At 28.5% G+C, this 15225-nt stretch overlaps 1 protein-coding gene across 1 annotated transcript in view; it reads right to left on the bottom strand.

Annotated features, from left to right (window-relative positions):
- The window catches only part of LOC142327051 (serine/arginine-rich splicing factor 7-like), a 28889-nt gene extending 21523 nt beyond the window's left edge, over positions 1–7366 (bottom strand). The window contains exons 1-5 of the mRNA XM_075369819.1: positions 7174–7366; positions 4444–4622; positions 2613–2674; positions 1925–2078; positions 1372–1566 (exon numbers count right to left, since the gene is read on the bottom strand). Coding sequence (XP_075225934.1) covers positions 1372–1566; positions 1925–2078; positions 2613–2674; positions 4444–4454 — 422 coding nt within the window. The 5' untranslated portion in view covers positions 4455–4622; positions 7174–7366. The remainder of the gene's footprint in view (positions 1–1371; positions 1567–1924; positions 2079–2612; positions 2675–4443; positions 4623–7173) is intronic.
- Between the last annotated feature and the right edge of the window lie 7859 nt (positions 7367–15225).

The following is a 15225-nucleotide window of genomic DNA, read 5'->3' as shown; positions in this document are numbered from 1 at the left end:
AGATAATTTATTATTACTTAAGAAAATTGCCTAACAATATGTTTTACACCTACAGTATAGTATTAATTACATTATAATAAGAAAACTACAAATCAATTCATAAATCTGTACAAAATGAATTTATTATAAATTAAAATACAAATTATGATACTAAATGAAATTATTATAAATTAACTTCCAGATAAAATTTATTATAAAAAAAAAAAATTACAACATTTTTGGGACTGAAACATAGCCCAGACAAAGCCTCAGATTTAATATATATAATCCATCAAAAATTATACCCAGATAAAGCAAAAATATGTAAATCTGATTACTTGGACAAAAAGCTAATGCAATTTGTTATATATTGAAGAAAAGAACCAATTTCTGATCTTACAGCATAACCAACTTATAAAATAAACATCAAATATATGACTTCCAAAGAAAAAAGAAACAAATTATTTAATTTGATTTTAATAAACTGGGTATAGAAGTAGTGAACTATTGTAAAGTACAGGTTTAAATTGTTATGATCCTTTACAACAATATGATTTATGTTTAATGCAACCATTACTAAGTTCATCCAAACAAATATATATAAAATAAATTTCTTGGAAAGCTTCAAAGACAAAAAAAATCTGTTGACATTATCAAATAGTCGCTTGAAGGATACAGTTATCTGTACCAAATGACTTAACCCAATGTAAGTAAATGTAATTAACATCATGTGTACCAGTATTACCAGCTTTATATTCAAATTATTTGTCAATTTTATTTTTTGTAAAACAGGAAACAGTAGTTTCTCCATGATAACTCCTAGGTACTGTTTCAATCAACAATACTAATACTAAAAAACTTCAGTTTATTTCAGTATGTTCAAAAGATTAATTTTTAATTATAGATCATAAAACATTAAAAAAGAAAGTATACCAAATCAACTAATTTAATCCATTTGCATGTAAAGACCATATTTTTATCGTTTCTCTTATTTTTGATGTTGTAATTTAGTTAACTACAGTCTAAACAGCAAAAAACGATAACTCTGCTGAAAACTAGTGCAACCTAGAAGTTGCTAGACAGAATTAAAACTCTACATGGAAAACTGGTTTCAGATGCAGAAAGAACAGATTCAAAATCCATTTATAGCAGAAAAATTATTTAAAAATAATAATGCAAATTTATATTTGTCTTAAGCTGCATAATAATAATAAAAGAAAATAAATGAATTAAACAGAACATAAATGATATATTAGACTTCTCAAACTAGACAAAATAAAAAAGAATAAAAAAGAATTTGTTTTAAATAATAAAGAAGAGATGAATGAAAAAAAAGAATATCTTTCAAGTACATTATTTTCTATATAAATCTGTCTGATAAAGTGAACTTACCTGCGCCGGCCACCTCGTCCACCACTACCCCTGGTATAACGGTTACAATCACGAGCATAATGACCTCTCTCGCCACACTCATAACATCTATCTTCTGGATGAAACGGTCTACCCCGTCTAGGAGGAGGGCCACGATATCCACCCTTCCGTGAACCATTAGACATTTCCACACGAACCCTCCTTCCACAAATACTCCTGTTAAGGGAAAAAATATCAATACAGTTTTAACTAAATCAAACCAGTACTTAATATAAAGTTGTCCAATGCAGTATCCAGTGAAAATTTTATGAACTTATACTGCCATTAAGACACAGCTGTACCATAATGCAGTAATGTAATATTGTACAGAACGCTTAGTAAATTTTGATTAAAAAATTTTACAACACTGTCTTTTCTTATAATAATTAAGTTTTTAAATATTAAGTGAACTATTATGTTGGTGTAAAATGAAATATAGAAACTTACTAAGAACAAATGTTACTGTGAATTAGTAACATTAGGGATTAAAAATGGTATGATTAAGCGGTTGTTAAGGTAAATAAGTGAAATCTACCTTCCATCTAAACCTCTGACAGCATCCTCAGCATCTCTTGGATCTTCAAATTCAACAAAAGCAAATCCTGGAGGATTACGAGCCACCCAAACATTCCTGATGGGGCCATAATAAGAAAATGCATCCTCTATGTCTTGCTTGGAGGCAGCCGTTCCTAAAAACAAACAGTATTTTAAAACAAACTACTTTTACATAAAACTACTAATAATTTTTGGTAATCAATTCACATGTAAAGACCAAATTACAAGGTGTGTATTACCATTATCAAAATCGAAATAAAACCGAACAAATCCTGTGATCTCTTGGTTGAATATTAACTAAATTCTCATTTCTTATATTCACAAATATAGTGCAAAATTCACTCACTATAAATTTGCTAATCTTATAGCAATATTATTTTTAAAGTAATATATTTTATAGAAAAAAAAACTTACCAAATGTAAAGCAAGAAAAAAATTAGAGTTGGTCTTTATAATCACAATCTAATTTTATCATTATATTAAGATTAACATTCACAATAAAAATTGGAAATTAAGATGAAAAACCAGTACAATTATAAAAACAATCTAATAATTCAAATACCTCCCATTGAATAAGTATTTTGATCAAGCGTAAATAAACTAAACATATGGTAGACTTTGCGTTAATAGTACAAATATTGCAACAGTTCATTAACAAATCCACTTACCTAAATCCCCAACATAGAGCTTGCAATCCGGATTCCCCGAATCACGGTATCTTGACATGTTTCTGTAAAATCAAATTTCATCATAAAAACTGGTAATATTACACTAACAATGTGCAATTACAAATACTTTTACACCATTCAATAAGTATAATCACTACACTGACCAATTAATAAATGAATAATTACACATCAGATTCAAGGTATGTTCACATTACATTAATTAAAAAGTAATAAAAAAGGGAATCACAGAAGGCTGTTCCCTATCCCCATTACTTCTTAATCTTTACATAGAACTAGCAGTTAATGATGTTAGAGAACAATTTAGATCCTGAGTAACAGTGCAAGGTGATGATCACTATGATTTGCTGATGATACAGTAATTCCAGCTGAGAGTAAAAATGAATTAGAAGAAACAACGACTAGCATGGATGATGTCCTACACAAGAACAACTTGATGAAAATGAACAAGAACAAAATGAAATTTAGTAGAGAAAAAATTATGGAGGTAGAAGAATTTTTTATTTGGGAAATAGAATAACAAAAGATGGATGAAGCAGGAGTGATTAAAATGCTAAATAACAGAGGTGAAAAAAGCTTTCAGTCAGAAATATAACTTGCTTACATAAAAAATTAATTTAAGCACCAGAAAAACATTTTTGAAAGTTATGTTTAGAGCGTATTTGAGGGTAGGTGCATTGTCCTGATGGAAAATGATATTTTCTTCTGCAACCAAGATGTGTTTTCATAAATTTTTGTTAGAAGGTTAGAATAATATTCTCTAGTTATTGTTTTACTTTTTTCAAAAACCAATGCCAAGACATTTCCTGCCAGTGGCATCATCTTTGCCTTCTTCAGAGCTGAAGAACATGCTTCTGACCACTGCATGGATTGTTGTTTCCACTCTGATATGTTATGGTGAATCTGTTTCATTCATTGTCACATATTACCACAGAATATCACTTTTTTTTGTAAAAGACATCAAAGCACTGTTCAGATAGTGTTGTGTGATTGCGATTTTCATCCACTGTGAGCACAGCGTGGCACCCATCTTGTGGAAAGCTTTTTCATGTGGAATTCTTCATGCAATATGTAACATATGTTCTTTTGAAATCCCTACAGTCTTAGCAATTTTATGCACCTTCCTACACAGATCTTCCAAAATCATATTGTGCACTTTTTCAATGATTTCCGGTGTGGTTGCACTTTTCGGACATACAAGTGGATCATCTTGGACGTTTTCACTGCTACATTTAAACCTACCACTCCAATTTCTTAATGATAGAAATTGAACCATACGCATTTACAAATCTCAAATGAATTTTGGTCGGCATCAAACCTTCTTTTATTAAGAATTTTATCACTGCAAGATACTTGATTTTTTCTACTTCCAACATATGCACTACAACTGATTCAGATGGCTGCGTACAGCCAACTGCTGGATGGAATGACTCACAATTTCATGTAGCACCTTCTAACAGCTGTGAACATGCGGGGAAAAATTCAGTGCTGTGATCTATGGATTGAGAACTTCTCAGACCACTCATACATTAAAACACATCTGAATGGCTTTAATGATAAATGTTCTAAATTTTATTTATAGAATACTAAAAAACACAGTGAGTGCATTTTTGTCTTCTGAATTGCTTTTAGCTCATAGGTCCATAATTTTATAACTGAAATAATTAATTTGATCAGAAGGGTACTACTTCAATCTCAATGTCGGTCAATAAAAGTTTAATATTTTTTACAAGAATGAATTTTCTCCACTTTTCTCCACTTTTCTATATGTAAATTTACTCAAACCTATCAGAATGACTATTTGGATACTAACCTGCCTGCCATTGGTCTACGGTTGCCAATCCAGGCTCGATGAAATCTTCTTCTGCCCTGAATTCTGCAGATTTCCTGATTAACTTCTTATAATGGTACTTTAGTGTATTTAATGAGTTATTTAAAATTGAATTTCTTTCAATGAAAGAATTTCAATGTAAACATATTCATCAATTTTTTCTGTAACAAACAACATGTTAAAATAAAATAAAAAAATCCCAGTGATATACTAAGTAGATGGTAATAATGAGTTGAAACAAAAATTATTTCACTTATAGAAGTGTATGTTACAAAGGTTCAACAGAAATTAGTTGTGATATTCACAGCCAGTTATTCATAGTCTCGCAGTATTAAATAATTAACACGCTAATACAAAACTTGTAATACTATTTATTTATTCAAAACACTAACTACTAAAATGTCAAGAAGCAGGAAATTAAATAAGTGATCATAATTTTAATAAAAAAAAAGGTTATGCATACTTATTTTACCTTTTTGTTAATAAATCAATTTAAAATATTTTTTTAACCACTGAATCACAATAGTATTTTAATTCCCCTATGCCTTATTCCATCATTTCTTGTGGTACTGCTTCATTTTTTCTTTTGCTGGACAGCATCTAAATAAAAATATGGTTGAACTTCAAACTTGTCTTTTTGATAGCTCCCCCCCAAAAAAAATAACGGTGTATCATTCAAAATTTAGAATCGTGGACTTGTATTTTTTCAAGGAGGAAAATCAAATAACAATAACTTCTACTTCTATTACGTGACAATTTTGTTTGATAACAAAAAACTAAATGAATTTAAACATCAACCAATTTGTTTCCAACAAGATGGTAACACTGTGCATTAGGCTCAATAATTTTCAACTGTGTTAAATTATTATATTTAAAGATGTTATTGAAAAAAAAGTACAGGAAATGGTCGACTGAGGCAGGAGAAGTCTGAGTGAAGCTAATTTAATTATCTGAACAAAGAGGGGGAAATGTTTACGATGACAGGAGAATAAGTAAACAAAATTGAAACAAACCATTTAATACAATAAGTTATATTTAAATTTTGAATAAGATGCCTAATTTCTGTTTTTTATTGACAACTATCAGACTGTTCTGCCATATGAGTGTGTGTGTGTATACATATATAATTGAATATTTGTTATTACATTTTAAATTGATAATTATATGTTAAGTCTACGAAAACCTCTAATTACATAGATGTAGTTTTTCCTATAAATATATCATCATTGAATTTTTTAAAAGATACATAAAGCATGGATCTGAATTTTTAATAAAATGACTATATTGTTATTATTTTATAACAATACACATCCAGGACAAATTACAAGGCCAGAAGTGAAAATAAAACAATTTTTGGTATATGGTGGCCTACAACATATTACACAACTGGACTAAATTTTTTTTTTTAAATGCATATATTTACTAATGAAATTTGTTTGGCTGTAGGCAAATGTCTGCAAACTGGTAATAGTCTGGTAAGGTCATGTTTAATGAATGCCAAATGCAAGCTAAAATCACCAGCTGAGACATTTTAATTTCCAAGTTGAATTTTATTTGTTTTAATAAATTATAATTAATATATTAATTCTTGGAAGTTTCATTGAATAATGAAACTTCATCCAACTTTTTAATTTTAATTATCTATTAATACTGGTTTATTAAACATTACTTTGGACAACACATTTTAGCTTAGTGTTTAAACAGGCATGTTTATAAAGTGTAATATTAATGGATGGCTTTAAGTTTCATTATAAAAAAGTGAAACATTATTAAACATGTACTATTTAAATAAACTATATTTTATGGAAAAAAAACTTACAAAATTTGACTGTTTACTACTGCAACCATTTAGAAATTTTTAACATCTTAAATGATTCACAAAATTATTAAAGATTAAAAACCAAAATTAATAATTCTCAAGCTTAACATACCTTCAAATAAAAATTGCTAAAGATAAATGAGAAAATTACTTATAACATTTTACAAATTATTCTACTTTACTTTTACGGTAACTTCTGATTTATTCAAAAATAGGATTTTCTAACTTCTTTAAGGCAAGCACAATTAAGTGGGACTGTTATTAATCAGAAAAAAAATTGGTAGCACAAGTTCCACAATTTTAAGTGTTTTTTTTTAAATTCTGTATTAAAACATAATAATTTCCGTTAGAATATGCCTTCACCAACAGGCTCGCAAGTACATATTACATTATAATGTTAAGTTTTCATAATCTTTTCAGCTTAAAAAAGGCGAAGAGACAGTGCATAAAGTTAATGGTGAAATATGAATACTCTATAAAATGAAACATACTTTTTTAATGCAAAATCGTTTATTATAAAAATAATGAAGCATATCACAGTAATATTCTTCATTACGTTACGGAAAAAGAATTAAGAGATATTCAGAATCGCAAAAAGTACACAGAACAGTAAAATAAAGGGCACACACGTTTTTAACAATTCCTTCAAACAAATATTAGATATTAAACAAAAATTTCCGGAACCAGCTTCGTTTAGTAATGGAAGAAAGATTACATTCAACTCGTAAGACAGTAAAAAAAAATTGCTATTCTATAAATATAATAACAGCAACTTCACAACTGCATATTTTAACACGAACAAAATTGGGCTAAATATTTACCAGCGATCACTTGAAATTCAGAAAACATCAAAAAATATATATTCCACTACAAAACTAGGAAAAAATACTTACCTTAACAGCTTTTCCGAAATAACCTCACACTTTAAAAATTATATCGTATATAATACAAAATAATCAATAATTCCGGTAGCACCGCCAGATAAACAAGACGCATAACACAATCAATTGACTACATAACAAACAATACGCAATCGCAACGACCGACCACAAAAATACAAAGACGATACAATATCCTTTGGTTTGCCAGGCTACACATATACTGACTCTTCAACAACAATTATTAAAACATAAGTAGGATTGAACAGATAAATAAACTCTCTTAAATAAAGAAGTATAAAAATATTTGTTATAGATAAATAATAAATATGTATTGATGTATTTATTAGACAATACATTACTTTTTGTGTATTTTTATTTATATTTTTAATTTATTACATTATTTATACTGCATATACATTATACTTTAACCATAAAACTGTCGTAACTTACAAACGATCTACTATAATAAACCACATATTAGTTATTTTTTTAATTTCCATATTAGGATAAATGAAATCTTCCGATAAAAAACTGAATGGAATTAAAAAAAAAAGATGTTAAAAATCAAAAGCAAATAATAATTATTGAACCAGGGGGTTCAATAATTATTATTTGCATATTAATTACATATTTATAATATGTAATTCCCCTGAATTACATATTATAAATACAATAATCAAGCCGAAAGCCCTTGTTGAAATTCGTAAGTTGGTAGTTGTGATTTATTTTCTTTGTAGTACTTTAAAAACAAATGAATATAATTAAACAAAATACTCAAAACCGACCAGGTAACCCTGTTCCTTTATTGCGCTCGATCTTTATTAAATTGCATATACACTAGTTACGAAGAGTTAATAACTTTGATTTGAAAGATGAAAATCGTTGGATTTTCTTGGCTTATAACCAAAATAAATTTGAACAATTAGAACGTTCTTAATGTTCAAATATATTTAAACATTTTATAACTGTTGGTAAGCTGAACTTTGATTATTTATATGTTAAAATACCAACGGTGTCATGTTAGGAAAATTTTACTTAAAATAATTGTTAATAAAAATCTTTGTTACAATAAAAATCTTATTAAAACAACTTGTTACAATACAAGCATGCAGGTTTTTTTTATTAATGTTATATACCCTAATATAAACACATTTGTCAGCCAACTAGTTGGAACTCAAAACATTAACACATCTGTTCTATAATTATAGAAAACATGATACATAAAATATAAGACAAAATCTAAAACACTGTAAATGACAAAACTACTTAACAGTTAATAAACATTAACTAACAGTCTTAGAAAGTTGTCAATATTTTCATGATTAGGGTTAAAACAACAAACAAAATATAATTCAGAATACTTACAAAACACATACAATCACTGTAAACAATGAAAGCAAATTAAATTGCAGTAATTACAATAAGCATTACAAGGACAGTCACATGTACTAGATAGACATGATTACATATTCACCCATAGATACAATAAAAATATGCAGAACATTTATACTCATTACACTCATAATAAAATTTTACAGATTACCTCATAGAGACTGGCCACTTATCGACTTTTCTAACCTTTTTGAATTGAGTAGTATTCCAACATTTTCACCAACTACACTGAAGATGGTTTGGCTAATTAGCTCTGAAAGATTGATGGAAGCAAATATCTCTTTTAGTTGATAAAAATTTAATATGCATCCAGCTTACCTGTGCAAAATTTGTTTTTGCGTTAATTATTCTATATTTAATTTATTGCATTCAAAAAGCACAATTTTTTCAGATGAAATTTATATTCATGAAGTATGTTTTAAAAAGTTATGAAGTTTAAACTTATTATTTATTTGTCCTTAATTTAAGATATTTAGTACTGCACAATATAAATAAAAGAACAAATTCTATAATGTAATTGGTACATAATAATAGAGTATATAGATATCATAAAATAAATTATAAATATAAAAACATAAATAAATCATAGAATAAATAGCAGTTGTGATTAATTAATAAAATACTAACACATGTAATAATGTTAAGGTGTAAAGATTACTGCAAAAAAATTTTCAATTCAGAAGCTGTGACTGAAAATTATTTTGAGCATGTATTGATGTACGTGTTGAACAAGAGGCAGATAAATTTTTTTTTTTTAATTAGTATTGCTTAAAAATTCAAGGAGTAATATTCTTTCTGTAAAAGAAAATATTGTATTATAAATAAATCAGGAGGAATATTTTTAGACAATTTGGCAATTTGTTTAAAGTGGCAAAAAAAGCATAATAAGGCTCTTTTTCATAAGCTTAACTACTGTGTCCAGTTATTGGAAAACAATTCAAAATGTCTGGTTTGGTAAAGATGGATATTTTTATTTCTTTGGAATAAGTGAACATTCTTTTTAGGAAATATTGCACATTTATAAACATAAAAACAAAGATAAGTTAGTATACTAATTTTTAAAATCAGCCTATATGATTCATACCTATGAGCACCAAACAATATTCTGACTTTTAGAGAGAGTTCCATAATATGACATTACAGTTTATATTAGAACATACAGAGTGATTCAGGAGGATAGGGCAATACTTTAACAACTCATTCTAGAGGCTAAAAATAAGAAAAAATTTCATATAAACATAGGTTCGAAAACACTTTGTTAGCGAGTTATACAGAGTGAAAGATTTTGCCCGAGCTTCAGTTCCTCCTGGTAAATTAAGGCTTTCTGAAATTCTGGGAAGGTCAATTAAGGGGCAAACTCAATTGTTTCTTATGGTTTTTGAGCTGGGAAATTGAAAAAAAATAGGTCCCATAACTGTATCTCTCTTAGTTTCTAAGATATCCCATGTCAAACGCCAAAAATAGAGTCAAAAAACACATTTTTTTACGTTTGACATACAAATTGTAGAGAATTTAATTATAAGAAGATTGATGTAAATAATGTCAACAGAAAACAAATAAAATTTTAAACATGTCGACTCATTAACAACAAAACCGATGAAAACAGAAGAAAATGACACCAAAAAAGAAAACAGATGTGTCTTGTAGGTACAATAATTTTAGACCTACGGAAAACAAGTTGGCAACACTTTTTTTCATCAAAATTTGTTTAAATGCTACTCATTGTTGTCAGTTAATTGTGGTAATGTGTTAAATAACCTTTCGCTGATCAATCGTATTTGCAGTATTACGTCGAATTCTTATCGTAAAAATTTCAGAAAACTGTTAAGAAGTGTAATTTTGTATTCATTTTACAGTGCATAAAAATCTAGTCTGTTAATAAAAGTGAAATTCTCTTTAGTTTTGTTTTGAAAAATACAGCGTATCTTCACTAATGCTGAATATGCAGACATGATTTTCATCTATGGATTTTGCAATGGAAGTGCTGTGGTAGCAGTTACGGAATATCGACATAGGTATCCTGGTCGTGTTGTACCAAATTGTAAAGTATTTATTAGAATTTTTAATAATCTTCGTGAGAATGGTACACTTCCCAGTGCTCATATTTCATCTGAACGACAAGCAAATCATGCTGATGAAGGTGAAAACATTCTGCAGATGGTTCAATGTAGTCTGGCAATGAGCACATGATTAATTGCAACATGGCTCAATATTTCACAAAGTAGAGTATGGAGGACATTAAATAATAATGGATTGCATCCTTTTCATATTTAGAAAGTGCAACATCTCCAGCCTGGCGACTATGCCAGCCGGCTGCAATTTTGTCAATGGGTTAATAGGAATCAACATTTAATTCCATTTATACTATTTTCGGATGAAGCTACTTTCACTCGTAACAGAATAAACAACACATGGAATCTGCATCGGTGGTCTGAAGAAAACCCACATGCTACAGTGGAAAAAAATTTCCAGCAACGATTTTCAGTGAATGTTTGGTGTGGTATCATTCACACTACAATTGATTGGTCCTTTCATACTACATCATGTCACAGGGAGAAATTATCTGGAATTTTTACGTAATGAATTTATTATATTGCTGAAAATATCCCCTTAGCAAAACGAATTGAAATGTATTACCAACTTGATGGAGTTCCTACACATTTCACTAATGAAGTAAGGAAAAATTTTGATAAAAAGTTTGCTAATAAATGGATAGGATGTGGAGGGCCGGTTAATTGGCCACCGAGATTCCCAGACCTCAGTCCGTTGGATTATTGTTTGTAGGGGATGGTTGAAAAATGAGGTTTACAAGCAAAAAGTAGACATACGCGATGAACTGATTGCTCACATTCTCAACGCTGCAGCTATAATCAAGGAACGCAAAGATACCATTAGATTGGCAACACAAAATCTAGTACAACGCATTGAAAAGTGCATTGAACACAACACACTACTTTTAAGCAGCATTTTATCATTATCATAAAAAAACAGTAAGTATTCTTTCTTCCTCCAGTTGTTTTCTACTGTACATAACGAAAAAGTTTTTTCAATCTGTTAAAAATTAATCTGTTTTGTTGTTAATAAAAGTCGACATGTTTAAAATTTATTTGTTTTCTGTGACATTATTTACATCAATCTTCTTATAATTAAATTCTCTACAATTTATGTTTAAAAATGTATTATGATTTATTGCCAATTTAACAACGTTATTTTATGTCAAATGTAAAAAAATGTGTTTTTTGACCCTATTTTTGGCGTTTTACGTGGGATATCTTAGAAACTAAGAGAGATATAGTTCTGGGGCCTATTTTTTCTATTTCCCAGCTAAAAACCCATAAGAAACAATTGAATTTGCTCCTTAATTGACCTTCCCAGAATTTCAGAAAGCCTTAATTTACCTGGAGGAACTGAAACTCGGGTGAAATCTTTCACCTTGTATAACTCGCTAACAAAGCGTTTTCGGACCTATGTTTATATGAACTTTTTTCTTATTTTTAGCATCTAAAATGAGTTGTCAAAGTATTGCCCTATCATCCTGAATCACTCTGTATGTAGGAATAATAAATATTTAATGACAATAAGCTTAGTGCTTTATTAAGACTCTTTATAGCCAAAATCAAACCAGTACAGTTTGTTATAAATGATATAAATTTGATCATCTCACAAGAGCTTGACATATAATAAAACACCCAGAAATTTTGCTTATGGACAACAGAAAAACTACTGTTATCATCAATGGGAATTCCATCCACACGATCAGCAGTGTTACGTCTACCTGAGACGCACAATGGTTTTTTTTATTAAAAGGTTTTTTTTATTTAAAGTTGGATGATTGCAATCCATCTAGTAAATATTATTTTGAACTGCTATCGTAGAATTTTCAAACTAATTATCTTCAGGTATAAATACAGTTATGTCCTCTGCGAAGAGTACATAAGTCAGTAATCAAAACTAGTTTAGACTAAGTAGATAGTAATTAGGATTTTAGATATTAAATGTAGTATGATTATGTTAAAAACTGAAACGATAGAGTTCTGCATATTGTGAAATTAAATACTGTATGTATTTTATGTAATAAGCTTTTTTTTATTGTACGGTAATTCAACGTTTCCAATGTTTTTTGCATTATGTTATTTCTTATACCAATAAACAAAATAGTTAAAAAAAGAAAAAAAAATTATATATAAAATACTTTGTGTTTGATTAATTTATTCAACTGCTAAAGAATAAGTCTACATTAAAAAGAAATAAAGTGAAAATATTAAAATGAAGTAAAATTAAAAAGAAGTAAAATGAAAAAAAAATTACATTTTGCCCATTTTCTAAACTTGAATGTGTTTTTATTGAATTTGCCAAGATACAAGGTCTGTCAAGATATTTCCAGCTATTTAATATTAAAAAAAAAAAAAAAATAATAACTTACCTCAGGTAAAAGTACCTTACTCCATCTCTAAAGTACTCTCACCATATTATTAAAAAAAACCATTTCACATATCAAGCATTCATTTCACAATCTCAGCAATTTTGCTTTTTTGAGATTGCCAGATGCCAGAATCCATCTTCCCCAAATGGTCTAAAATCTATAATTTAATTTGAGAAATTTCCTTCGGGAAAAGCCATAACAAAGAAAAGGTAAATATAGATTCAAAAGAGACTGGCAGACCTGGATAATGTGGTGTTTTGCCATGTGCTCCTAATTTGTATGAAAGTTGAAGAATGGGCATTTTGATAAATCGTCCAGTCTCTTCTTGGTCACAGCTACTATATGACCTTAATGTTACTCCTTATTTGCAGTTCTTTTTTTTCAGACATGAAAATGAAATTAACTTTGAGTGGGAAAACTATTTATTTTGTAGCTAATAGACGCTTGAATATCTCCAGTTTAGCTTTTTAAAGAAATCTTAGAACTTGTGGTTTCAAACAAACCCTGAACAATATTAGTCAATATTTGATTTTGTGATAGTATCTCTTTACAGATTTTACTGCCCAACATTTTTTACTAATATCCTCTATAAAACATCTGATATAATATAATCCAGTATATGAAAATCATACTGTTAATTGTTAAATTATGTTGATTAACATTTCTACTTGTTGAAAATCTTTCACAATGTGAATCACTTTTAATGGAAAATCTATTAAATAATTTTACAATAAAATTACTTACTGAATCATGTATAAATTCTTTCTAGCATTAAATAGTTTCAACTGCTGAATTTCCAAATTTGAGATAGAACATGATGCAGATTTATTGATCAACTTACTCCATTATTTTAAAAGTAATAATAATACCCAACACCAGCTCACTCAATTTCTGAAGAAGGAATCTTAAGAGTAACACAGTTTACTCTAATGTCTAGTAATGTAAGGAATAGCTTAGCCATTGATATAAAGTTCATTTGATGATTATTATTCAGTTTTGAAGCTCTACCAACTTAAGGTTGATGGTTAATTGTGTAAATATCGGTGTAACATTTGTTTAGTATTTATATTACAGAAGTTATACCAGTTTAAATTACATGAGAGCTGCTTAAAAGATTCCTGAATGTTTATGAAAAAGGACGTATAATTGCTGTAATTTGATTGGCAGTTTACATTCTGTGTACTTTGCCAAACAAATTCATTTTTTGTAGTGTCCAACTATTAACATCAATCATTAATAAGTGTTTAATGCATGGGTTTTATAATTACTTGGCAGGTAGTTTTTAGTGTGCATTGTATAAATTTTAAATTCCATTTAATAAAAAAAAGTATTTTATGAAATAAAAATGCTATATTAACAGTTGAACAAGATGAAAACACTAAGAATGGATTTAATATATATAGATATCAGGTTTTAATGAGATAAACGTATACATTTTAATCTGGACAGTTGAAGTTTTGCTATGGTTACCACTGCAAAAGGAATGTGTATTTATAAGGAAGCTGCGTGACTGTAGTACATTACAATTACTTTATAATGTAAATAATACTAATACATTTATGTGACAATATATGAACAATATGTACTCAATAATAAAAACACGAACTTTGTTATCAATGGGCTAGAGTAATAAGAAAATTGGTTTTGAAAACTTGACTAGTAAAACTAAGAATGGGAAAAAATTATTAGATAGGGAATAAAAAATTTGTAGCTCTCTGTATGCCTCATGTAGTATATTCACAGTTACTGTCTGTAAGATATATCATGATATTTGTCTATAAAACTCTCTTATCTTTCATCATGTCATGCTGGAAGAGCACGAAAGAGTTTATAGTTTAATGGATTAATGAATCCATAAAGAGTATACATATAAGTAATACATATAACAGAATTTAACATTTGCTGATCATTTTATAGAAACTGGGACTCTTATAATGTGTGCATTTTTTTAAATATGCATAAAAGCTTTTAATTCAGTATGTTCCAAGAGTATAAAATATATATACTAAGATTTTTATAACGACATGTGCAGTTAATAAAAACTGCATAGAGTAAGGTACTATTTGACTACAAATTAAAGTGGTTTTGTAAACATTTCAAGATGGGTACCTGGATCATAGGTCATTATGTATAGATAATCGATCAAAGTGGCATCTAAAATACTACTGATAAAGTTGGAAGCAAATTTCTGGAAGATATCTTGACTTCTGGGCAATATGATCAAAGATTAAGAATGATTAAGTATTAAA

The sequence above is a fragment of the Lycorma delicatula genome, chromosome 6 (genome assembly GCF_047948215.1).
Source record: "Lycorma delicatula isolate Av1 chromosome 6, ASM4794821v1, whole genome shotgun sequence".
Lineage (NCBI taxonomy): Eukaryota > Metazoa > Arthropoda > Insecta > Hemiptera > Fulgoridae > Lycorma > Lycorma delicatula.
The sequence above is the reverse complement of the archived record's forward strand: the minus strand, read 5'-3'. Positions and strand labels throughout refer to the sequence as shown.